The following is a 27,942-nucleotide window of genomic DNA, read 5'->3' as shown; positions in this document are numbered from 1 at the left end:
CAAGTGTCGAGGAGAGACCAGCTGCAGAGGGAACCTGCACCACGTGGGTGTCACTCCGAGAGAGCCTGGTCAATTGATTCCCGCCAAAGACAGCTTTTGCAGAGGTCGTTCCCACCTAGATGGCTGGGGAAGACCTCAAACAAGCACACAAGAAATGGCAAAAAAAGAAGGCGCCCATCATTTTTCTGTGAATTTCCAAGGCGGAATTCACAGCCTGCGAGTAATAGTGACTTAAAGTCATGAAAGTAGTTAAACTGCCACCAGCCATTCAATGAAACTTGCAATTATAACAAAATGTTATCAGTTAAATAAGAAAGGGGATACATTGTATGCCCCAGCACTCCACATAAGGTATGGGGTGGATGGCCTGGCTCACTTATATAAAATGTAAAAGGGAATGAAAATGCCTCTTTACTACTTGGGAACAGTAATTCTCACAAGGTTAGTCAGAGAAAGTTAAAAGGGGAGCCTCTAGGGCAACCCAGCAAAAAAAGGATAACTTTTAAAAGACACCATGGAGTGTCTTAAAAATGACACCCATAAAAAGAATAAACAACAGAGTATGGAAAAAGCTTCCTGGAGGTATAAGGAAAAATAATCCACCAGTAAAAGCAAAAAAGTTCTGGGGTTGACACAGGTCAGGAAGATTTATCATTACTATGAAAATCTTACCTTCCAGTTAATTTTTTGAATACCGATTTGAATTAAAGTTAAGGAAATAAGTCAAGAAGTGAAACAAGCATTAGCTAATGCCGAGAAAGGTGAAGCAAGCATTAGTTCGGTCGTGCACCAAATCGATATACAATACCAGAGTTGCCCAAGGCCAACGACTTAAAAGAACCTCATGCTGGGCACACTCACATCACGCCCCCAGGCGCCAATTGCATTAGGTTTACTATGCTTCCCAGTCTCAGTTAAACTACTCCCCTTAACGAGTCCACTCCACTCATCACCAACATGCACGCCAAACCAAGGGCTCCCCCTTCTGAATTTTTTGACAAAGCCGTGCCTACTGGGAGCCCCCCTCCTCTCTCCAACAGCACCCATCGTCACCTCCTCAACTAATAACACTCCCATCCCTCCTCCCAAATGTGCCCTCTTAACACACGTTCTCTCCCTGCCCATGCCACTGAGCTTTGCGATCTCACCAGCAATCTTGACCTTGACATCTTAGCCATCACAGAGTCCTGGCTTCATGAAGCATCCGGTCCTGCCATTTCATTAGCCCTCCCACCTTGCTTCACCATCCACCAACAAGACAGACTGCTCTTGAAAGGAGGCGGTGTAGCCATTATAATCAAAGAAGACCTACCCTGCACATTAGTCAACCTACACTGGGAAGGCGACGCCGAAATCCTATCTGCAAAACTATCCATCTCTCTTAGTGCACTATTACTATGCATACTGTCTACCGGCCACCAGGCCCGGCCTCAGACTTCCAGGGTACCCTCCTCCATACCCTAGCGGATAACGGTGTCATTGTACAGATTTGCCAAGACATCCACCAAAGCCATTCTACTTGGCGACCTTAACTTGGGTCGCAATGACCCTAAAGACAAAGCACTTGCAAAAGAAATCAATTTGGATTTCGTGCAAAAAATCACCATCCCCACTCACTGCAAATGTCGCAGTCGCACCCTTGACTGGATAGCCAACCAGAACTGTTCCGTTACTATCATCTCCAATACTTCATGCCCATGGACGGAGCACCACCTAATTCAATTCACCGTCCCTATAGCCCGTACCAAAGTACTCGCCACTGCTGGCTAAAGTGTTCAGAAACCTGGACAACCTCCTACCGTATCTTGAAGCTCCTGCCTTCAAGCACCCATCCTCATTCTCCAACGATCCGGCCTTGCTAGCAAATCTGTAAAATGACACCCTCAAACTAGCGATCAACGCCATCGCCCCACTTGAACCTAAAAAAGCAAATATAAAATCCATGCACACCAACTCCTGGTACACACCAGAACTTTTCACTACGTACCCTCAAATGTAATGCATTGACTATTTGGCAAGGTAATGTCAGTGATAACGTATCGAATTCAAGCTTAGAGCTATAAAAAAGCCAAGCAAAGGCCAACTCCTTCAACAGTAGAATAACAAATGCAAAGTCCCACTCCAAGGAAATGTTTGCTACCTTCAAAGACTTAATCACTCCCTCCACAAGCACCGAGGACATTGTTAAAGATGAAGCATGGTGCTCTAGTATTCAAACAGCTATGCTTAACAAAATAGACCTGCTGCAGAACAAAATTTGTGCTCACCACAAAGCCTTGCCCAAGTCCAACGCACCTCGCTCGCCAAGTATAGCCTCTTCTCCTTCAGAGAGGTTACGGAAGCGGAGGTACTTGTCACGGCCTCGAACCAAGGCTATGGATCTTGGGCACCATGGCCCCCACCTCAGTACTGTTCCAAGGTCAGAAAGATGCACACTAGCCCGTTGCAGGTGCCCTGGATGCAGTCATGACGCCGTTGGCACCAGGTGCACTTGGCATGTATGGTTTCCAATGGACAGTGGGTGAACATGGCTGCCCCCGCGAGGATTATCAGGGAACTGCAACGAGCAGGCTAGCTTTAGGGCGGGGTCCGCCCCTAAGGCATCTGGGATACCTGCCGGGTATTTAAACCATGCCCGACCCGAGGCACGCGCTTTGTGTAATTCTTCTTTAGCAGCGTGACGTTCACCGGGTCCTGCTCTGTATCCTGGCCTGCTTTGGCGAACAACTTGGAAGAACACCGCTATTCTTACCTGCTCTGCTCCAGCTCTTCCATCCAGCAGGAGCCTTCAAAGACCTTTCCATCGATCCTCTGCCAAGTATTCAGGACTAAAGAGGCAAGAATTAGAAGCTACTTACCATCACTCCTGGAAGGCCTCCGCCATTCCGAACATTACCTTTGGCGTTCTGTCCTCCACTCCATCGTTGCTTCCAGGAATTCTCTGTGACCTGAGAACAAACAAAGCACAGGTCAGCTCACTTGCAAGAACGCTTCCAGCACCGCAACTAGCGCATCCTTACCTTCTTGAACTCAGTAGTCGGCCTCTGCATTCTCATCAGCCTCTGCAAGACAAAAGAAGAGGGTTACTCGAACATTCATCAACAGACATTATTCAAAAAGCATTAAAGACTTACCTGAAAAGGAGTCACCACAGCCGGTCTGGACTCCAGGCGAACGCCAGTGGAGTAACTTGGCGGACCAAGCCAACAACGAGGCGCCCCTGCCTAGCTCGGCAGGACGGAGTGTGCAGCATTACGAAAATCAAGGTGAGTGAAGTCCCAAGGGAAAACCGCAAGGTAAGACTGGGAGGTGGGCCACGGGAGACAAGGAGAAGTCGCTAAAACATTCCTCCTTTTTCCTAGAACTGATCCCAGGAAGAACGAAGTCCGGGGGGAGTTGCGGAGAGCCCAGAGGTGTCCCAGACCAGTCCAGAGGCGTCCCTGTGGATACAAGGTGAGCGTTACAGTACTAGACCTCCTCAAACACTTAACACCGTCCATTTGCAAAGGTGACAGCTGTCCAACTAACATCATTAAAGAATGTGCCGACTCCCTTGCACCCTTTCCGACAGCCTTCATTAACGCATCATTCGCATACGGCCTGGTCCCGCCTATCTTAAAGAAGCATGGGTACACCCTCTTCTTAAAAAAAGAATAAAAATAATTTTTAGAAAATATCACTTCCTTAGACCCTACACCTCCCCGAGCAACTACCGTCCTATTACCAAAGTTCAGTTTCTCCTAATAATCCTCGACAAGGCTGCGCACAATCAAATCCAGCACGAGTCCAACTGTATCTTTGGAAAGAGGCAATTAGGCTTCGACACGGTCATGGCACGGAATCCGCGTTGCTCGGGCTTCAAAACCAAATAGAGTTCATGGCCGAAGGCAAACCAGCGCTTCTCCTAGATCTCTCAGTTGCGTTCCATCTTGTAGACCATAAGACTCTTAGTAAACACCTCACCAACACAGTTCCATTCTCTGCAGAAGCCACAGCTTGGATTACCTCTTTCCTGGAAGAGAGCCACGAAGTTCTTCTCCAACCAGGTGTGTGCTGCACCAACCACCATCCACTGCGCAGTCCCCCAGGGCTCCTGCACGGCACCTACCTTGTACAACCTATTCACTAAACCGCTATTCGACAATCTGGACACCATCGGCATAGCGTATATATAAATTATGCCGACGACACTCAGGTCCTCATACCTCTCACGGGTTCTTATGCCCAAGATGCTAAATCTCTCCACACCATCTACACCACCATTCAAGCATGGATGGCAGCTACTGGGCTCTGTATCAATGGAGACAAAACAGATTCTCATAGTCGGCCCTAAAGCATCTCTCAGCAAATATAGCAACTTCACCATTGACAATAGAGTCATCCCTGTCTCACCTTCAGTGAAGACCCTAGGGGGTATACCTGGACTCCACGCTCTCCATGTCACGCCAGGTGAGCGCAATTGCCTCCTCTGCCTCATTCACAACCAAATTAATAAATGCAGTCAAACCCTACCTGTCCAAGCAGAACTGCCTCTCAATAGCCAGGGATACCATATGGGCAAAATTAGACTATTGTAATGTCCTTCTAGCCTGCACTTCTGTAAAAAGAAAAACTCTGACTAGACTTCAGGTAATTGAAAACAATGCTCTCCAAACCGCACTGAACCCAAAGAGAGCATATCTCACATGCCGGGCGTACGGACCACTGGCTCCCCGTCAAAGAAAGGATCACCTTTAAGACACTCGCCATAACTCGTAAGTGCTTGGCGCTCACAACCCCTTCCTAGTTGTCTGAGAAAATTAGTAGACCCACTTCTGCTAGACCCAAAAGAGCAAGTCACACCATTCAGTTGTACATCCCTCACTATAAAAAGAGTCAAAGTGGGCGGCGCAAGCTTCCCTCGCATTGCTCCCAACTATGGAATGCCCTACCAAATACCCTTAGGGCAGAGACGTCACATCTGTCCTTCTGGAAAAAGTTAAAACTATGCTATTTAACTAAACCATCCTCCCCCCACTATTCACCAGCCACAGTTCTCCCCCAAAGACTCCCTCAACCTTGCTGTGCAACTCTGAACTACATCCCCTCTCCTTTTCGGTATAAATATTGTCATGAACACTGTTTTACCTCACTGTTAGTAGGTTTGCTGCAACCATGAACCAGTCAGGCTGTCTCTTCCCTGTCTCCCTTATGTCTCAATTGTCTTCCTCCCTACTGCTCGTCTCATGTAACTAAGCAAGTCTGCCTGTAATAGCGCCACAATGCCCTTGGGCTGCTTGTGCGCTATACAAATGTTAAAAAATAAAATAGCTACAGTAAAGTGCCTGAAATCACCAAATTATATGAAAGCAAAATACTTTGAATATTGAAATGAATGAAAGCAGCACATGTGTATACCGTGATGAATGGAAGTCATTTTTGTGGAATCGCACACGTTAAACTATGTAAACATTGGCAAGACCCCTGAAACCAGTTTCCTAGCAGGAGTGTGTGGGACACATGCCCAATGAAAAGCCATTCTGACAAGTAGAAAGAAACCGCTTGTTGAACCTACATTGAGCGGATATAAAAGGAACTTTGGTTTAGTGAACTTTGAGAAACCAGGGAACTTTGTTTTGTGAATACTTGATTCAACAAGAGAGACTCGGGAACACCACCTGCTTGATGTGACACAATAGCCCTCTTTTGGCAACCAGAACAGTGTGAATCTTAGGGAACGGAGAAACCCTACGACTATTTGCAGAGCTGGAAGAAGCTGTTTGATGCTATTAGACGTGAGGGCAAGTATAGATTTGGACACAGACCAACATTTGCTTTGGACTTCCTGAGGCAGACTATCCTTAGTTTCAGGTAAGTAAAGGAATCTCACCTTAGCATAGGGCAAGTTAGGCCTTTTACCAACCCAATCTTGTTCTTCAATAAAAAGGTTTGTAGCCCAAAGTTATTTCTGTTGTCTGTCTACTTCTTGATGCCTTCACACTATGCACATTTGGTACACAAAAAAGCAGTAGCAGGAAAGCTTGGTTTAGAGAACAGATACGCATTGAAGAGTTCAGTAGACGGCAACGTCACAACCTATACCATGTTTACGAATTACATGACTATATGCACTTGGAGAAAGAGCCAATAACATTGAAAAGAACACAATGTCAAAATAAAGACTTGGGGCGATTTGTCCACATCAAACATGTACGCATTCATCTAAAAAAAACTGCTGCAGCTACAAGAATAATAATTCTTACGGCAAGTCGCATACATATGAGAATTGTTCTTTTATAACACGCTTAATACCAACGAGTGGTTTCTAAGCGCGGGATCAGGATTTGAACCTGTGTTACCCTGTTGTCTTGCTTCCAAGACAAACGCTTTGCCCCTAAGCTCCCCTTCCTCTCCAGGTTACATGCATATTTATTGTTCACGTAACCACATGACAATTTGTTTTCCATGAACTGTAGAACGGAAGCATTTCATATTGTAAACCATATGTCCAACTGGAAATCTATGGAGAATTGCATTAGGAAATGCATTAGTTGTGCTGCAATTTCTAGTTAACCATTACAAACAAAAACATGGCAGGGTGTTTAAAAAACAAACCAGTCAACTCACCTCAAGTAGAGCTCCGGTTTGGAAATATTTCAAGGGTTTCTCGATTGCGTAATAAAGTCTGTGGTGGCTGCCCTTGGTCAGATAGGCTCGGACCAAACCAACAGCAATTACGAGCCATCTAGTAAAAAAAGAAAAGTGTAATGCGAAAGTCTTAAACATTTTTATTTTTTGTTAGAACACATGTAAAACAACTAAACAATGAGTAACACTCAGGGAAGCTCATATCACTACAGTTAAGGCATTTGCAATGCGGCACACCCGAGAATAGTTTAGTGTCAATAATAATAATAATAATTTGGCATTTATATAGCGCCTTCTAATATTGTCTGCTTCAATTACTCAATAAATATTGGAAATCGTCAGGCGGTCCGCAGATCAACATTTGGTGGTACAAAATCTGGGAGATGGCCTCGGCAGAATAGATCTGCATCACCTCCCTAGTTATTCCAAAGTCTGGCTTCCCATTCACGATTTGTCAGAACTAATCCCTACGCTCTGTCAAACCTCAACTACTTAAATATTTCTCGCTGATTTAATGTCCATCTAGCACAGACTGCTGCTTTAATGTCTCCTAAAAACGCGCCACGTTTGTGGTTGGATGGCGAGGATGGTCTTTGCCACGTGTGTGGTGCTCATTTATCGACCTCGGAAGGATGAAAGGCTGAGTTTGGCCCTGGCTGAGTTTGGCGCCGCCGGGATCCGAACCAGCATCAGCAGGCTCTGCACAGATGTCAAAGCGAGCGCTCTACTCGCTGTGCCACTTGACTGGCTTAAGTGTCAAGCGTCAACACTAACAAGCACACACGAGGCAATGGCAAAGACCATCCTCGCCATCCAACCACAAACGTGGCGCGTTTTTAGGAGACATTAAAGCAGCAGTCTGTGCTAGATGGACATTAAATCAGCGAGAAATATTTAAGTAGTTGAGGTTTGACAGAGCGGATGACAAATCGTGAATGGGAAGCCAGACTTTGGAATAACTAGGGAGGTGATGCAGATCTATTCTGCCGAGGCCATTTCCCAGATTTTGTACCACCAAATGTTGATCTGCGGACCGCCTGACGATTTCCAATATTTATTGAGTAATTGAAGCAGACAATATTAGAAGGCTAATCAATGATGCTTTGGACCCTTTCAATAAGGTTTCGACTCTACCCCAATAAGACTACTATTGTGTCCATTGGTAGTGAAGCCTGTAATCTCTTATTAGGGCCAATCGCTCCTTCCAAAATGATTGGCCTTTCCCACAAGTCACCGCTCGGTCCACAGCTTCTCGAGCATGGGGTGGCAGGGGATAGAGGGCTGAGCGGGTGGAGGTTTGAAGAGAGAAGAGTTAATCCGTTGCAATGGGCTCTGTACTTGTACCATCTGAAAAGGACTTTGTAAGCATGTCCTCCATTTGTCACGTAGCAGGAGGAGGTTGCCTCTCTGGTCCTTTTTCTCCCCCAGGACGACTCCTCATCTATAGTCCACGGCAAGTCACTTTCCCACTGCATCATATAGGAGAGCCTGGCTGCTGGATGAGTTGTATAGAGCACCCTTCCTTCATCGTCAGTTCTTGCGCGGTGGGAGGGCGTGTCCCAGCCTTACAGACAATGGGATTTGTGACCCAGAGTCCAAGCTGACAGCATCTAAAGTGCGCGGCCTGTGGTATTTGGAAGGTGTTTTTACAATCTTCGACAGTGGGCGGCATCCCCCATAGTACAATTGTGCCCCCCCCCCCCCCTTTTGCCATGCCGTAAAATCTCTGCCTTAGAGGCTTGAGGAGAAGTTCTGGTTTCTGAAAACTGGAAGAGGGAGCGTGCCACAATCTGGTGTCTATCCCAGTAAAAGAGCAATACTTTTGTGAAGGGGAGAAGGGTACCCATTTTATTCCTGTGTGTGCACTATAGAGCTAGAGTAGGCTGTATAATGGTAATATGGTGGCCAATTGTTCAATATTTCACCCAGTGTTGTGTGAAAATCAAGGCCAAAGACATGCGGATATAACTAACACGTTATAGTAAACTCCCCAAACACTGTAGTATCAGCATGACCCATCACAGGGAGGGGCCTGAGCAGAATGCTCTGCAGTTAGGGAGCGGCCCACACTAAGGAAGGACAACCACACTAGGGGAAGAGGCAGGCTACATCCACCTTATAGGCACTCTCAACTGAGTCCTAAAAAGAGGTATAAAAGCAGTGAATTCACAAACTGAGTGTTAGCAGAGTTTTCTCCTATGGCAGGCATACGAGGAGACTCTCGAGACAAACACCAGTGCATAAGAGCAAGAAGGAGCAGACACCCAGCTGATGCAGAAAACCCTGGACGTCAACCGTCCTCTGGAAGACCTCCAGTGACATGAACCAGATGGTGTGGCGCTGTAGGTTTATTTAAGGATGTTGCACATGGGCACAATAAAAGCAACCACTTTTCACGGATCCTGTCCCTTCTGAAAAAAATCCCTTTTATTGTATCTAAACCACTACTCCTGCCGAGGTTTGCCCTAATCCAATCTTGACAAAAGTTTTACCATACTTTTATGATCTTCACCAGTTTTATTGGTATGATGCCCCATCTACATATTTAGTTGAAATTGCGGTTCAGAATGTGAAGTCTATTGTATCAATTCATGATCTTCTCACTGCACACATACTTGATCCTGTTAGGTTCGATTTCATTAACAGTATTCTGTAAAATGATTTTCTTTTCAAATGTGTAGTACTTGTGTCATGTTTTGTTGTATCCACAACAATCTTAACAAAAACCATCAGGAGCGGCTCATTTGAGGGCCTGGATACTATTAAACCAAGTAACTGCTACTAAACAGTGCTTTGTAAAATCAATACAGTCCATCTTGCACAAAAGTGCAAATGTTAAATTGTGCAGGGTCCATTTCGAGGCCTGCATGTTTTCTTTCATGTGATCATCCACCATCCTACTTGATTACTGGAAGATAATCTAACTAATGTTCGAAAGAGAATTTCTGATCAAAGTGCCAACTGGTTTACAAAAGCAAACTATTTATCATAGTTTTTGGGGTGTTGGAAAATCAAAACCCAAACAGTGACACAGAACATACACCTGCAATCATAAATTTGATCATTTACAGGATGGCCATGCAGAAAAATGTCAGGATACATTAGTAACCTAAAACACAATTAAAGTGTACAAGTGAACCCAAACACTGTATGCTGCACTACTCTCAACTGATATGGATCGCGGCTCCCGAGGGCATTCCAACAGCGCTTTGCGATCATACCAATGATACATAAAGCACTATACAAATGCACTATAACATAACATTAAAAAGGCAAATATATCTCAGAAGAGTGAATTTAACACTATAAAATATACTGAATGGATTTTTTGAGGGTAAAACATATGATATATTCCTTTAAAACATTATGTAGTCAGTTCTGTGATGAATCTGATGTCATCACCAATTCCCCAGGGGAAAGCTCTCATGTGACCAGGGGACAGCAGCCGCTACGGGATCCTGGACCTCAGGGCAGCTATAAGAGGGACTACCATCGGAAGGAGGTGACCTTCGAAGGGATGATGACATCTTTGAAGGAAGTCACATACCATTCCCTTTTAGGGATGTCCCCTCCATAGCACATACGCCGATGGTGTATTGCAACGCCCTCCCTCACCCATCTGTCGGATCCACTCATTCACCAATGTAAAACAGAATAATATGTTAAAACTGGGAACATGGAAGAGGCAAGGAGCATTAATGAACATTCCCAATGAAACTGCATCTGAGGTTGCTAAACGTTAGCTGAGGAATGGCATGAGATCAACTGAGATGAGAAAGAGGGATGGAGCAATGAAGATGACCAAGTTCGGTAAAACGACGCAGCAGTCTAGTCTCTGGGGGTTGCTTAATCCTGCCGGGAAGTTTAAATGCGCCGCAGCTGACAAGACACCAAGAGAAGGGCGAGAGTGCTGCAGAGGCCAGGAGATACCGCGACCGGCGCTAGCACCAGTCAGAACACTGAAGGAAGATGCGCCATGAGAAGTGGTGTGGAGGTGAATCCAGATAACGAGGAGAGAGCCTGGGCAGCTGAAAGCATGCTGCCCGAGAGTGCAAGATAACAGGACCCTTGTTCATTGAAGCAGGACACGGAGAAAGCTCAACGGCTAACAGGACACATGCCAAGCCAGCAAAACAGCAACAGAGAAGCGCAAAGGACACAGACAACTCCCGGTAAGCCAAGGGAAGACAAAATGGTTACCGGGCTCCTAGAAGGTGTATGCCGCTTCGGGAGAAGTAATGCGAGAGACACAGAGGAGAGACTGTCAAGAGAGTAACATGTTTGCAAAGCTTGCTACGAACCGAACGGGTCGGTGAACCCACATTTGAAAGGATATCATACAAAACGGAATATTTAAACAAACATTGGTAAACAAGAGTCAAGGAGCCAATATTGGTCTAATATTGCTCCATAGTCAAAAGATAAAGTGGCTGCATGGAAGTCCTGGAAGGAGTATAGCAGGCAAAGCCAATGGTGTGAAAGAATGCAACCCAAATATTTAAAATACTGCATAAAAGTCCTGGCAGGCGACTACACCAGGAAAAGTCGAGTGTGTGTAATAAATGAATCTCAAGGAAGGTCCACTTCCTTGAGATTAGGCAAGGCAGAGAAAAGATAATCTCCAAGACCTGACGGGAGAGCATACCAGGCAAAGTCAAGTGTGTGTAATAAGAGAATCTCAAGGCAGACTCATGCTCTTGGGATTGTAAGTTGTTGTCAAGGAAGAAAGGAACCCAACAATGGAAGTATACCAGGTGACCTGCGAGTCTGGGATGCGCACCCACATTGTAAATACAGTCAAAAGAAGAAACCCAAGGAGAACACATACCCTTGGAGTGTTTTTGAACAGTCTTAAAGGTGAGGTGAAACCTGGGTAAGGGAGTAATTCCCCAGAACTGTGAACACACCAAGAGGCAGTTACCCTCTTTGGCTACAAGAAACCTGGTCATTCTTTTCTTGACATTTTCATACTGATAAAAGAAATGAGGAAGGGAGTCTTTCGCTGGAATGGTGAACATGGTCCACTTGGAACTTTTCGGTTCGAGTAATACTTTTGTGTTGGATTGTAACATTTGTGCACTTTGAAAACCAGAGACACTATCCTTGGCACCTCAGCGTTAGTTTTAGAATGCAACAGCCAGAATAGGATTTTGGACACAGGACATACTTTACTTTGGACATCTTGACAAAAGGCCAGAACCCTTCATTTTTGGTTCAAGTAGGGAAACACCGCCTAGATTAGGGATGGTGGGGCATTTTACCCTCAACTCCTTTATTGTCAATAAATGTTTGTAACCAAAAACCATAAGCTTTGGACCTGTGTCTCATTCCTGGCTCCTCACAGTTGCCACAATTGCCTATACTAAAATTTGGGGTATCGGGCCAGTAGGGATGCGTTTGGTCCAGGCACTACCCGATGTGCATCCCAGATGGCGGGGTTCCCACAGGCCCTCTGTCCTCCATGGAACGTTGTGTTCCCTGGATCCACAACACTGGGGCAGAAGAGGACCGAGTAAAGGATGAGTTGCTGAATGCATCTGACACAATATACAGGAGAGATTAGATCTGAGCACAGCCAGAATATGCGATATATAATGTTCATCAGGAGGTGAGGTTGTGACCATGCAATCTTATTCAATGTAGCAGCAGAGGCATGGGAGAGAGCAGAACTAGACCCCGGACTCGCAGCATGTGATGAACATTCACTACAGATACCTTCAGAAGACAAAGGTCTATAAAGAGACTTGAATGTTCTGTACCAAAGGGCCCCAAGTAAGGGGTCTACTGAAAACGAGGTCTGGGAAGTGAGCCCTCATTAATCCCGAGCCTTAATCTGGTATGAGAGCTGTTGGGAGACCCGAAAGCCGAGGTTGGGGAGAGACCAGCTAGCACATGTCTGAGTACGCTGGCGGGAAATCCGCCAGCGGTAATAGCACAAATTTTCCCCATTGGGCCCAATGGGGAATGAGGAATTCCCGAATGGGCCCAATGGGGAATGGGCAATAACACTTCCGCCAAACCCGTGATCCGGCGCTAATACCGCCGGGGGGTTTGGTGGTAGGGCTATTAGCACCGGCGCTAATAGCGCCGGTGGTTTGGTGGTAGGGCTATTAGCACCGGCGCTAATAGCGCCGGCGTTACCACCCAACTCGTGATGAGGCCCATAGTGTCTTCCTGCTTAGTCTGCCACAATTCAGAGGACCAATTTTTGAGAAAAAGAGAAAGGACAAAACTAAACATTAGAAGCAATAACCATCTTTAGCCATCATTAACCAGGCCAACAGATTTTCCTTTTGCATGTCATGGGATCTCCATTTTCCTTGCACTGCCATAATGATAGTACCTGGCCATATGATGGCAACAGTTGGCAAATGGTGCTAGTACTTGCGAATGTTATAATAGTGTCTGGCAAATAACTCTACAAGAGCCAAAACGGGTGACTATACCAATTCTTGCAAGGATCAGATACAAGGACACCTACTACTTTCATTTAGAAGACACATTTAGGTAAGACCAATGTATTACATCAAGGGATGGTTTATAGCTGCAATTAAGCCATTACATTTCAGAAGGCTGCTCAGAGAGCATAACACTAGACTCGGATCATCATGTGTTTTGACCCGAGAGCAGCAGTTAGTGGGTGGGAATGGTCATAATGACTTGCATGCTAATGGGTGTAAATAACCAAACCATACCCACAAGCTACGTGCCCCTCATCTCATCACTCTCCCATCTCCACTTCCTGTGACAATTATTTCAGCATGTAGTTGGCGATTTCAGCAGCACCAACCAATAGCCAAAACTCAAAAGGCAAGAGCAGTGAGGTGGTAGTAATAACCTTAAGCGGAGCACAACTGAAAGTGACTGGTGATGACAGAACAGTGTTTGTAGATGAAGGATATTATATTTGTATCAAATTGTGGGTAATAGCCTAATGTCGCCAAAGGGTATCAACACTCATTTCACTGTATCACAGAAATAGAAGCACCAGCGTTTAGAAATCTACTTCAATAAAAATAACACCCTACTACAAAGTCACTTCTTTCTGTATGTGTCCAAGTCCTCCCCAATTTCTAGATATGTGAATAGCACCTGTGGATTTGGTTCCGCTTCCTCATAGTGACCTCATGCACACGTATGTCACTAGTGCTTTGCCGCATCTGAAAATGGGAACACTGGTTCATAGCGTACATCTAAAGCATATATTTAAATATCTACTACGTGGGGAGTTTTGACTTCTGAAACCAAAAAGGGACTGGACACTTCTTGTGGGACAATGCATGCAGTGTGAGAAACCCACATGAACCGGTCTCCTAAATTATATACTGAAAGGTTGAGTGCAGTGTTTGAAACTGAGGTGAGCTGGGAGCCATGTAGCTCCTGCTCCTGCTTGTAGCCTAGAAGAGTCTGGTTAGCTTGACACAAACAGGCACCAGAAGCTACTTTTGGCACCCAAGGCCAAATGACAACAAATAAGCACATCTATGAATTTAACTGTGTGTTTGGACCTTGCAGCTCTCGCATTGCATTCCGCTTGCCAGCGCCACTGTGCTTGCACTTCGCACAGCTCCGTTGGTGTGTCAGTGTGTCAGTTTTCTTTTTCTTCCTTACCGAGACTCGACAACGTAATGACTTACGCGACCACTCGGTAACTGTATCACTCTCAGGCTCCTCATTTGTCTAGCCGAGTTTAACTTCCCACCTTGGAGGGCTTTCAGAATTGTATTTTACCTTTCACTCGCCTTCGCGTAGTTCCATTGTGTTTCTAACATTCAGCTTGTATTGTTCAATTGCTGTGCAATGACCGGAGACTTGGAATAATGGGTTTGCGCATACCCGCGTTCACTCGCTACTAAGTGTTTCAGTCACGCACATCACATTGCGAGTCTCTCTCAGCTTCAGGGTCACCGGCAGGGACTGCACTCTCGCGCCCCAGGCTGCTCACTCGGTTGAATGCTGCAGCTGAGGTCGGTATCTCCGCCTGCCCCTCAGACACTCCTGGTCCCATCAGGAGAACAAGCAAGGTCGGCCCACACCGGGAGAGGACAGCCCTATCCAAGGCCTTCCCCTTCCGACTTTGCTGGCTCCCTGCATACACTGCTCCCTATCCTCTTCACCCCAGAGCATTGCGTTCTGCCACAGGATAGCATTCTCATCTGCGGTTCTCCTCCAGCACTTCCTAGGCCTCCGTGTTGCGCGCATAACTCTCTCTCTCTCGCCCCCCCCCCATCCCCAAACACCCCCACCCCTGCCCCACCGTTAAAAAGCTGCAAATGTGTCTTCAGGACTGGGCTTGCCTGACCTCTAATAGTCCAATTGACAGGACAGGACTGTCCTTCAGCCCTGTGTGAGTAATGTCTTAAAGGGGAAGTGTTCCTCCTTCCCTGTTCCATCTTCATAACAGCTTGTGGGGGAAGGGTTTTGAGATAGCTAGGTGTACAATATCCCCATGAAGACAGAGGGGGCATAGGAAGGTCAACATCGGGAAAAGGGTGATACTGCATCTCACCCTCCAGTAGCCCCTTCCCTTCCCAAAGGAACCCCTACTCCGATAACCCTCCCTCACTTGTCCATCCCCAGGGTCAAGATGCAAAAGCAATGGACCTTCCGTGTTCACCTGAGCAAAGGATCCAAGGGGATTACATGTGAGGACACCCTCAGGTTTCTCACACGGATTGGAGCTGCACGAGTCTCCGATGAGGTAGTGATGGTCATTAGCTTAAACTGTGAAAAGGCTTAACAGAGTAAGGGCAGTCTTCTTGAAAAAGTCTTGAGATTTCTCCAAGTGGTCGCTGCTAAATCTTAAGAGGAGAGAGGAGGCTTTTGGTGGTGATGGTGCTCTGCCTCGACAGTCCCTGAAGCCCCAGTAAAAAACAAAGCATAGCACCTTATAATGTTAAGGATGGAGGCATCTCACAATCTGCCAACCAGCAAACTAAGGAAGGTGAAATGGGCGACTGGTCCACACATTTCAAGCAGCCCTTCCACTGCACCATCAGGGGGGGGGGGGGTCTGTGAGTCTGCGAGAGTCGGAGGGTCCCTGAGGCCAGAAGTGGGACAGAAGTAGTCTGTCGTGGTCTGTTGCGGACGAGGAGCAGCACCAACCACCATGCTAAGGGTATTTTTCATGCACACCAGGCATTCCTGGTAGGTATTGCAGACTCGCCATAAACACTGAAAATAAAATGCTATAGTGAATACTACCCCAACTGTTGGGGTCATACCCTTTGAGCAGTAGTTATTGCCTTCCCTCCTCCTCCCACTTTACCGATTCACAACCTACGTGGAAAAACAGCTTAAATCCAGCTTCCCTCCTCTTGTCATTATATAAAGTTTGAGCAAGAAGCATTGATCACGTAATTTCTTACCCTCCTTGTATCCTGCACCCTCACTCTTAATTTGACCATGGCAATGGCGAAGTCAGCCAGCCGAAGGGGGCAGACAGCCTGGAAACCCAAGAGAAGATCAAACATTGACGAATATGGGAGTACCAGCCAAGAAAGCACAAAGCTTTGAAGAGCTGAAAAATAACCATGCTTTTGAGCCAGATGAATTCTTGCATTTGGGAGCTCGCCCAAAACGACTAAAATCCATATACAAGTAATTCATGAAGTCGAGCTAACCACTCTTCCCCGCGCCTACAAAACGCACCCAATTGCAGGGCAAGCTTTGACAGATTATTTCAAAAGTATCAAACCCGAACACCACAATAAAACCGAGGGGCATAATTGCTTTAGCAGCCCCACATGGTTCCTACATGCATGATTTTAATGAAGGCAAAGGCATGAACGACCTCAGTCTAATTGAACACACCAATTCCACTGCCCTTGAAGTAAGACATTACCAGGGAGAGTGTGATGCAACAGACCTTTGACCTCCCCAACAAATTTCATTGACAGAATCTCAATCCTGGTTAAATAACCGAGGGTATTGGTTCTGAAGAAAACATCCATCATACCCAGAGAGAAGTATACAAACGTATTCGCCTGACATCACCAATTCTATCCGCTTTAAAAGTGGTCATGAGCTAATGTGTCACCCTGTGTAACATTTGGGATGAGGTGAGGGCCCAAACAAATATGTTAGCGGATCTTAATGTAAAAAGAGAGGATATGGCACACAAAGTGTTTGGACAATAGGGGCGGTCAACCAAATGTTTTTGCAGAAGGAGAAACAGACAAAGTAACCCTTCATCCGCCCATCGTAATTGTGAATGATTCTGAAGAAGAATTAAGAGACTCAGAAACCCAAGAAATAAGTGAAATCCCCATAAATAATAGATGCTAAAATCCTCAAAGCTTCTTATCAGCCATGCCCAATGACAGCAAAAGAGGAAGAAACAACCTATAAGAAAAGAACAGAACGTTTCACTCACCCAATTAAAAAAACCTAAGAACCAGAGAACTGCAAAAAGAAAAAAAATGTGGCTATCTGAACATTTGTAATAATAAAAGTGTTCACTGGCGCCGAGTTGGAGCAGAGTGAAAATAAGACTCATGAGAAAGTTAAAAATGCACACCTGACCCCAGTGAGTGACAATTGAACTTGAAAAAGAACTTGGCTTGTATAATTGTAAAAATGTGAATAACCATGAAAACAATAAGCATATGAAAGAAAGTTGTTGCATGCAGAAAGTAGCGACTCATCAGTGACATAAATCTCTGGGAGCCTATGTTAAAACAATCTTGCATTTAGGTGGAGGGAAATGGATAGAATTAAGACTACTGTCTCCTGTACCACTCAACTAGTTTAGATCTCTGGGGGCTAGGGGGACCGCCAGCCAGGGCTGCAAACTTGGTGAACGATGGTCCATGATCTCCCCTGAAGTCATCAAATTCTAGGCCCTCAATGAGGACATATAAACTGGGGGAGAAACAAGGAACAACATTAGCAGAGAACAGAGCATTATTCTTCCCCCACCATGGGACTCCCCAATGTTGCTGTCAAAAGTCAGATACCACATTTCCCCCTAATGAATACAAAAGACACAATGACCCCTTGTTGGCCGACTCACAAAACACATAGAAACCCTTAGAGTTGAGAGTGGCACTGTGCCAAAAGGAAAGGAGAATCTCCAAGGAGAATGATTAGGGACTACGGAATACCAAATTGAAAGAAAATCGTTACTAGAACAAATGACTGTGCAGAATGCATACAATTACACTTCACAGGCTAAGGTTACCAACAAAGGTGATTCTCTTCAAAGATGGAGTACGATTCCGCCGGAAGGGCTAAATAAACATTGCGATCTTATGGCAACAGACGCAAATAAAAAAAAAACACTGTCTAGCTTGATGACAGAGGGAGGTGGTCAGCTCTTGAATGGCTACGAGAAACAGATGGGAATCTTCCTTCCTCAGCTATAAACCACACAGATGACCAAGGGGTGAAGTGCACGTACAGGGAAGAAGGGATGCCAACATCAAAGGTTCCCCCACAACTTTAACTATGAGAGTAATGAGAGGCCTAACGAGAATCAGGAAAATAAATGACCTCAGGGGCAATCAAAACATGACTTGACTCTGAAAAAACGTATCGGCTCACACACTCCCTGGGCCAAGATAACACACTTTGTCTCAATAGATCGAATGTAATTTCTAATTTTCAATGAAATACCCAATCTAAAAGCATTAGTATCTGCTGGCATTGATAGATTGGAATTCCCAGACATAAGGAGACACAAATTGCTGTATACTACACTTTAATTTAAAAAAAATTGTGTTTGACCTTGTTCTGTTGGAGAGAAGGTGTCTGTGTGGCCTAGATTTTATTATTGCCCCATAGATTAAGTAGAGATGACAGCAGTGGGGAATATAAAAACAATTGTAAAAGATACATCAATGCCCCCAAAAGACTCCAACAAAGACAGATTGGGCGGCTGTCATCTACACCTTGTGGCGAAGATCGTGTTGATAAATGCAATATTCGAGAAACCACCACCGATGTCGGCACCTAGAGTACCTAACGGAATCATGAAAGCAATTGTTAACGCCAAGTGTACTGTGGGTTCTTGGAACATCAGGGGTTTATGGCAAACCGATTGCCCCAACTGTTGCTGCTGTCCCTTCTTTCGGCTCATCTGCCTCCACCCTCTGCCACCCATTTTATTTCCTCTACTTCTTCTCCGCCTCCCTCCTACACCACCTCCCTGGCATATTCATCCACCTCCTTGGCTACCTTTCCCTCTCCTCCTTCCTCCTCTGCCCACCCTCAGACTCCTTCTACACCTCGACAGGACATACCTCAGACCTGTACCCCTCCAGGGAAGTCTTTCAAGGGTGGCAACCTTCTCCACATTGCCACGCGCAATTCTCGCTCCGCTGTCAAACTCCTCTGACATCTGCCGTCTCCTGGAAGAACTCGACCTGGATGTCCTTGGTCCGACCGAGACGTGGTTTACAGCCAGATCGGTCACATATTTTGACACTCTCCTCCCTGATGGCTACACGATCATCTTGCGTCCAGAACCACCTGGCCCGGTGGGGGGTTTAGCCTTGATCTTCCCGGAGTGGATCCCTGCCTCCATCATTCCTATGCAGGACTAGGTAGTTACCTGTAACTATTGTTCTCCAGCATGGATACGGCATGGATTCACATGCTCATGAATAATCCCCGTCATCAGGCCAGGAATCCTCAGTAAAAGAAAAAAACTTTAACTTACAAACTGTATTTCTCCTCTAACCAATAACTGAGCTGTGGGTCATACTGCCCCCAGCCAATAACTGCCCTTTCCATAAGCCCCTCCTCTGGCAGTCATCTTCAGATATGGCAAAACGTAAAGTGGCAGTATGACCAAAAGATAATGCAAAGGGGACAGCAGGAGAGTTTGCATGTGAATCCATGCCAGACCCATGCTGGAGAACAATAGTTACAGGTAAGTAACTAGTTCCTTCTCCAGCATGGGGTCTGGCATGGATTCACACGCTCATGAATAAAGAATACATAGCAGTACAACATTACAAAACCACAGAAGGTGGCAAGCCTCAATAGAAGCCATTACTCTCATCTCCGGAACGGCTCACCTTCAAGCAAACAAGTAGCACTGCTCGGCTGACCGTGGACTCCCTGTCAACGTATTAGAATCTTGTGAAGGTGTGCATGGACCTCCACATTGCAGCCCTGCAGATGTCCAGCAAGGGCACACCAGACAGGAACGCCGTCACCGCAGCGATTGCTGTGGTGGAATGGGGCTCTCGGACGGCCGGGCAGCAGTCGGTTTTCCAAACAATGACCGTGTGATATAGCCGGAGAGCCACCTGGAGATGGAAGGCTTGGACAAGGCCTTCCCATGGGTCACAGGACCAAAGTTCACGAATAGTTGAGACTTCTTCCGGACACACTTTGTGCGTGACACATGGAACTTCAGCGCACAAGCCACATCCAGCGAGTGCAAAGTTCTTTCAGACAGCGACAAAGGTTTTGGAAAAAACACAGGCAACGCCAAAGGATCGTTGAGGTGGAATTCGGATGGAACCTTTGGCATGAAGGATGGGTGCGTCCGTAACACCACCCTCGTGTCGTGAAAAGTCAGTTAAGGCGGTTTGCAGGAAAGGGCCTGGATCTCACCTACCCTCCTGGCAGAGTTGATGGTCACAAGAAAAGCCGTTCAACGACAGTAACTTGAGAGGGGCCCGATGCATAGGCTCGAAGGGAGCCCCCATGAGCCTCGTCAGCACCACATTGAGTTACCACACATGGGGCAGGGGCCTTCACCGGCAGGAACGATCAAAACTGTCCTTTGAGGAACTCCTCGACTAGACGGTGGGACCAAAGAGAAGACCATCCTGGAGACCTGGCATAGCGGGAGATAGCCGCCAGATGCACCTTGATAGAGGCGTGTGCCAGCCCCGCCAAGGCCAAGTACGGAAGAAGATTCGAGACCCTTAGAGGGTTGATCTTATGCACCCGGCACCAAATAGCGAAACGCTTCCACGTGTGCCCGAAGCACGCCAGAGAAGATGATGCTCTGGCAAGGACCTCACTGCAATCTGCCGGCAATTGGTACCCTCCAAATTCTAAGGCAGTAGGAGCCAAGTGCCGGGTACAGCGACCATGGGACGCGATGCAGGATTGCGCCTCCTTCTCTGGTGAGCAGATCCGCGATCACTGGCAGCTTGACGTTGACAGGCTGAGAAGGTCTGGGTACCAAATCTGCCTCTGCCACGCCGGGGCGACGAGGATCATCTTGCATCGGCACAGTTTGAGTTGATTGATGGCTCGCAGCAGGAGAGGCAAATAAGGGAATGCGTACAGGAACAGGCCTTCCCACAGGAATGTAAACACCTCCCGCATGCTCTTTGGCTGGTTGAACCAGCTGGTGAATTTTTGGCATTTGGAATTCATCACCCCACTTGAGGAAGAAGCGGTCCACTTGATCCTGTCAAAGTTCCCACTCGTGGCAGGAGTGCAGCTGCCTGTTGAGGGAGTCGGCAATGCTGTTCTCGACTCCCACCAAGTGAAAGGGGATGAGGAACATCTCTTGGGTGACGGCCCAGTTCCACAGTCCTGCACCTCTCTGGAGAGCGCTGGGGATCTGGTGCCCCCCAGCTTCCTGATGTAGAACATTGTGGTGGGGTTGTCCGTTAAGACCCTTACCACTTTGCCCTTGAGGGACAGAAAGAATGACCTAAGGGCCACAAGCCTCTGCCGTTGAGACGTCAGGTGTGAGCTCCCCAGCTCTACAGGGAAGCGTCTGTGGCGACAGTCTCCTGGTACGAGAGGGCTCTGAAATCCTGTGCCCCCGGCGATGTTTGAGCGTATGCCCCACCACCCTATCGCTGGATAGATTTCCTCAGAGGGTAATCCTGTCAGCAAAGCTTCTGGACACCTAGATCTATAGAGCGTACAGGAATTCCTGCAGGGGTTGCACCCGCATCCTGCAGAGCCGGATCAGGTAGATGCATGGCAACATCATGCCAAGCAGCGACTTGATGGTCTGCACCGTGGTGATCTTCAGTGCCAACAGCCGTTGCACCTTGCCCAACAGGGCTGCTGTCCTCTCCTCCGAGGGACCCGCCAGGTAGGAGACAGTGTTGAGCCTGGCCCCTAGGAACAGTGCGTTCTGCAATGGTATCAAGCAAGACTTTGGATAGTTGATGGAGAACCCCAGATCTGTCAGCAGCCGGACGGTCCACACGTGTGTTCGACAGCTACCTCCCTTGACTTGGTCCAGATGAACCAGCTGTCAAGGTACAGGTACACGTGTAACCCCTTAGACGCAGATGGGCCGCCACTGAAGCCAGGCATTTCGTAAACAACCTGGGTGCTGACTTCAGTCCGAAGCCTTGAATTGGTAGGGCCTTCCCTGTACTACGAAGCACAGGAACTTGAGATGTTTCACGTGGATGGGGACGTGGAAGTATGGGTCCTCCAGATCCAGCGATGTCAAGAAGTCGTCTTCCTCCAGTTGGCCAAGCATGTGCTGCAACATGACTAGCCTGAATTTTTGGGACTTGGTGTTTGAGATGCTGCAGGTCTAGAATGGGCCTCCATCCCCCGGACTTCTTTACCAAGAAGTATCTGGAATAGACTCCGGAGCCCGGGAGTCGCTTTGGAACCAGCTCCATCACCCCTTTTCTTAACATGGCTTGTACTTCCTGCAGGAGCTGAGGGATGTGCTGCTCCTGCTGAGCCACCAGCAGTATCCGCGGACACTTCTGCTGGAACTCAGTGTGTCCGTGGGCGAGAGCATCCAGCACCCATCGGTCGGTGGAGATCTTCCACTCGCTGATGAAGCCCGTCAGCCGGCCTCCCACTGGGTGGGGGCCCGACGTCCTGGCCAGTTCAATCTTGCTTCAGGGCCTGCATGCTGCCTTGGGAATGACGACAACAGCCACCTCCACCAAAAGCCTTGGAACGGCCTCTGTAGGCCTCCTGGGTCGTGGACCGGGAGGGTTGACGATACAAAGAGGACCCTCCACCGAAACCCTTCGACAATCTGCTGACTTCCTGCCAGAAGCACGAAAGAACAGGTGGCGTTGAAGAGTGCCCAAGGCACGGGCCGTCTCAGTCTTAAAGGCATGCAACGACTCGTCGACGGCCTTCCCAAAGAGGTTGTCCCCGTCAAAGGGCATGTCCAGTACCCTCGTCTGGACATCCTGACGGAAGTTGGTGGCCTTCAGCCAGCCACGACGACTGAGGCAGACACTGTTGACCCCATCTGCTGGAAACCCGTGTCCGCGATGTCCAAGGCCACTGTGATGGTATGGTCCGATGCCACCTCCTCCTCCTGGAGGTCGGAAAGTGCCTCAACCCACTTGTCAGGTAGGAACTCCAGCAGTGGGGCCATTTTATACCACAGCTCCCGGTCGTATCTGGCCAGGATTGCAAGAGCGTTGTCCGCCTGGACTGTTGACGCTGCCGAGGAGATTACTTTTCTTCCCAGGGCATCTAACTTTTTCCCCTCACTATCCGGAAGGACGGAGGACAAAGACTAAGGGTTAGACGACTTCTTTCTTGCTGCTGCTGCTGAGACCACAGAGTCTGGGGGAAGGCTGTGAACATACTTACTTGGGTGCAGACTCCGGCACCCAGTATTTTTTCTCCAGCCGATCCTTCTTGGCTGGATTTTTCATCAAAGCCAGGCCTTCCTCCCAAATGTCATACAGAAGAGGCACTGCCAAGATGGTCTTCCTCTTGGCCTCGTGTCATTGATATAGGAAACCTTCCTTACTGGTCTCCTCTGGTGTCAATTGGAAGAGTTTCAACACTGGCAACCATGGCATGGAACAATCCCACCTCATCTGGGGGAAGATGCCCTTCGCTGCAGCGAACTGCCCACAGTGGCCATGCCATCGTCTGTATCCTTGCACTGGGGTCTGTATCTGTACCCATACAGTCCCCCCACCCTCCATTTTTTATTTCTGCACTTATCAGACCTAACCTGTCTGCTGCCTTATACCCAGCAACTGCCTATTGCTGGCTGCACAACCACTGTATGGTTCCTTTATTATTTATTATTAATCTGTTTCTCCTTTGCTCCACACTTTCCACTTGTTCCCCCCCTTCCATGCACTTTTCCCCTCCCCCATGCAATTGTGTGTTCTCAATGTCACTGGGCCTAGTAAGATCATTCGTTTGGTTCTCCCCCGTTTCCCTCCCTTGCCTGAATCACTTGTGTACGAGCGTGATAGAAATAAAATATCAATATCCATAGCAGTCGTGTCCATACCTGTGTCTCTGGGGTGGGGTGGTGGGGGGGGGTGAAGAAGATAAACCCTCTGAGGCTCTTGTGTGGAGGTTGATGCAGCGGCTTAGGGTGCCGCCGCCTCTTTTTCGCCAGAGGTTGGTCCGGGGCCACCTGGCATCAGTTTCCGAATCTCCGACACCAGGGTGTGTAGGGTCAAAAAGATGTCCGCCGACACATCCCTCAGAGGGGTCAGGGAGGTAGGCTTACTGGGCCCCGCGCCATCGGCAGGTCTGCCGTCATCACCACCATCATCATCCCCATCAGAGTTGTCGCCGTCATCCCTCACATCCGCCGGGATCGTGTGTATGGACGCCTAGTCCTCCTCGTCCGAGGAAGAAATATCAGTGCCCTGGAGGACAGTTGAGGCCTCCTCCTCCGCCACCCTTTTTTGCATCCCAGAGGGTCGGGTTCGAGCTCAGTGATGGCATCCTCTTCTCCACAGGCTTGGCCGAGGCCTCCCGCCTCGGGGTAGGGACACTCGGGGCTTGCTGGTGCTAGCTTGACTGGGTCAGCACCCTTGGCCTTCGAGAAGGCGGCAGACACCAACTCGATAGACGACGACTACTTCACCTGGACCGCCTAGGCCTTGTCGGTCGCCTTGGTCTTCTCAGGCAAAGGACTTAGAAGCACGCTCTTCGGACCAGCCGGTCCTGGGTGAGGCATGCTCCTACTTGCTGCACGGGGCAGAGGCCTTGGCGCTGAGCTACACCGCCAGCCTACTGGGACGATCATTCACTGTTAGTTTGGAGAAGCCAAGGCAGATTTCACAATCCGCTACCCTTGTGATCCGCATGGAGACAGTAGAGGCACTGGAGGTGTTTGTCACACATATTCTGCAGTCTGCAGCTGGAGCAGAGCTTGAAAAGGGAGCTTCCCTCCTTCTCCTGGTCCGGAGTGCAGAGTAGGCCCAACGGCCTTCTAGAATCTTTGATGAAAACTTTGACGATTCTTGCCCTTGAGGGGCATTGAAATTCACTGATAAACGGATCCCCGCTTGTCGGCCGATGTAGAGAAAGAGCACACAGGCTCTGCTTGACAAAAATCTAACTTTTTACCGGAAAAGCGCAAAAAACATAGATCAGCTCACAAACAAAACACGAGGACTCCCGACACTTGAACGTGTGGTAAAAATCTGAAGATGGCTGCCAGAGAAGCTGCTTAGGGAGAGGGCAGTAATTGACTGGGGGCAGTATGACCCAGAGCCCAGAGCTTGGTTTGGAGGAGAAACACAGTTTGTAAGTGAATGTGAAACTGTTACTTTTACCAAGGATTCCCGGCCTGACGGGGAATATTCATGAGCACGTGAATCCATGCCATACCCCATGCAGGAGAACTCCTCCTTCGAATTCCTGATCTGCAGGCTCTCTCTCACTGTGGCTACTATTTAACGGCCACCTGCCCAGATAATTTCCTTCCTCTCAGAGTGGGCAGACCTCTCCTCCTCCCTCCTTGCCTGCACCACTGATTTTCAACATCCACTGGATATCTCTCCCCCTGCCCCTTTTCAGGCCGAGCCAACTCCAGCACTGCCACCCACCTTCTCGGTCATCCAACCCATGAAGCATGTGGCAGTTGAAGCTTTCGCCGCCACTATCTCTCCCCCTCCTGCACCTGTATCTGACTCGCATCCTGACAGCCCTTTCTAAACTCCACTGTTCTATCTCCGATACTCTCTATGCAGGGCCGGTCTTTGCGTCAAGCAGCTCAGGTGTCTGACAGCCACTAGGGGGCGCCGTGCGGCGGTTCTCGGAGTCCTGCAAGCCAGGCCAAAAGCACCCAGCCAGGCCTGTGCTGCCAGCAGATGCAAAGGGTAGATGACCAAACAAAAAATTAAAGCACTTTCAGCACAGAACATTTTTTTTTTTTTTTTTTTAAACGAGAGGAATAATGAACTAAAAATTATTGGCAGTGGACAGCAATGGCCAATTCAAAATTAAAATGCGCAGTGGAATGAACTGTCACCACTATGAGAAAGACTTGTGTGATACCTCGAGCTATAACAGGGGGGATGAGAACAGCAGGCACAGCCCTCTTGGGAAGGGGAGGCCTGGTATCCAAACACTCTGCTGGAATATAGTGCACATGAAAGGGTAAGGTAGTTGACAAGGCAGTAAGCCACTGTTACAAAGTGACCCTGAACAATTGGCAGCCATCCCACTGTATATGCTTGTCTAACTGTGGCCTATGAAAGCATTGGGCAAAAGTACTTCTACCAGGCAGCATTAGGAGGAAGCTTGCACTAAGAATTGTAAAAGGCAAGTGTAACAAGCAGATGAAATTACCTTAATTTCTCACTTTTGCACTTCGCTGGGCAAATGTAGTAAATGGTGTTTGCCATTTACGCACGCCAGACAGCATTTACAATGAAATCCTATGCAATGTGACTGGTTTCCCCCACCCCCCACCCCCCCCCCCCCCAACAGCCCATTCCCATTGAAATCTACAGCATTTTTGGCAGCATGAAAATATCATGCTAGCATAAATGCTATGGCAGTGCAATTGTTTCAAGTGGTGCTAAACCAATTCTTTCGGGCCATTTTTTCACTCATTTTTTATTGAAAATCATTTTTATAATGTCATCATGAAATTATAAAAAATGATTCATGTCACAAACAAAAAAACAACGTCACGTCACTCATATCCGGTTTGCATTACTGCTGCTTCAGGCTGCAGCCTTTGCCCTGTGGCAGGACAGGCCGTGCAGCAACTGACTAATAAATTAGCAACATTTTTGTTGCTTTCACTTCCCCGCCCCGGGCCCCGCTGGTGCCAGCCAGGCCCATGGGCACACAGCACGTGCGGCGTGCCCTTAGGCTATGTGCACGCCGCGCGCGCACACACACTGATAGATTGAGATTGGGGCAGGCTGGCACCCCCGCCATTCGGGAAAGTGGAGCGAGTACCAGTGGAGCCAGCAACACATTAGGTAAGGGTTAGTTTGGGCCAACTCTGCATGCGTCTCCCAGTGCTCTAGTGCACTTTGACAGAGATTGGAGGCAAACAATCTCGGTCAAGGTGCACTAGTAGCACAAGTGTGTAGAACTTAAAAAACAACACCCGGCAGTGATCGAGCTTCATAAGAGGATTTACCGGGGCAAAATACCTGGGAGCGCAGACTGCTTGCCACCAGTTGAGTCAGCACAAGAATTTGCAATGCGTGTTTGTCTCTCCTGCTATTGAGTGAGTTTCCAGGGCTTGCCGGAGAAGAGCAAGTCAGCATCAAGGAAACAAGTATTCATAAACTCACCAGGCCCCAACAACCCTGAAGCGTCTGCTGTACTACTGGTGGCCACCTCTATAAATTACTCCATGCTCATCTTCGCAATGGCATTTCTTCTCTTGCATTTCTTCTCTTGCGTGTCTACACGCCATTTGGGACAAGGCATAATGGCTAGCTAATATGGGCCAGTTTGACTTGGTGCAACTAGCAGGTCTGACCAGTGTTTGTGGCCCAAAAGGTTAAAAGATCCCTTTTCCACAAATTGTCCCAAAACGTAGGCCCTGTGTATTGCTTAACGCTCTGGGCCTCATTTATGGCATCTGCGGCTATTGCTGTGCACCTACTTCTTACGGTCTATCCCTAATCTCGGCTTCTGCAGTTGTTTGAGGCTATTCCCAGTTGCGCCTGTGCTGCTTTTTATATACCTTTCAAGACAAATGTTTCCCTGACAAATGTTCAAGACAAATGTTTCCCTATACACACACACTCCTCTATGGTATCTAATCTTGCCACCTGTGTGCCGGCATTTGATTTTGTTTATTGCTCCAAACATGTGCTTCTCCTCCACGTAGCTTAAGACATATGCAAGTGTATGTCCATCCATGCAGGCCTCAGTGTGTCCGCGTGATGCATAGTTCGGTCCAGTTCTCTTGTTCCGGTGTCCATTAAACCAGGTGCCTGTATATACATGGGCTTGACTAAAGTAATGCTAACTAAAGAGAGGGGGTACTAAAAAGCAGGGCATTTGGTTAGCCAGGCAATGCTTGTGTGGCATGTATCGGCTGCACTTTTCTATGTATTTCACAATATTAACCAATGGGTGGTTAATCAGGAGTTAAGGCTGAGGGAAGTTGTCTGCTGTGCAGCCGACTGGCCTGACCCCTCACAGCTGTTTACCAGCCGTACG

At 47.8% G+C, this 27,942-nt stretch overlaps 1 protein-coding gene across 2 annotated transcripts in view; it reads right to left on the bottom strand.

Annotated features, from left to right (window-relative positions):
• Window positions 1–27,942, bottom strand: part of HACD2 (3-hydroxyacyl-CoA dehydratase 2) — a 223,937-nt gene that overhangs the window by 149,286 nt on the left and 46,709 nt on the right. For both annotated transcript variants that reach the window (XM_069616614.1, XM_069616615.1), the window contains one exon: window positions 6,607–6,724. In XM_069616614.1, the coding sequence (XP_069472715.1) occupies window positions 6,607–6,724 (118 nt within the window). Of the gene's footprint in view, window positions 1–6,606; window positions 6,725–27,942 lie in introns of those variants that run through there.

Source organism: Ambystoma mexicanum, chromosome 9, assembly GCF_040938575.1.
Source record: "Ambystoma mexicanum isolate Mex_15411 chromosome 9, UKY_AmexF1_1, whole genome shotgun sequence".
NCBI classification, from domain to species: domain Eukaryota; kingdom Metazoa; phylum Chordata; class Amphibia; order Caudata; family Ambystomatidae; genus Ambystoma; species Ambystoma mexicanum.
This window is presented reverse-complemented; position numbering and strand designations above follow the sequence as displayed.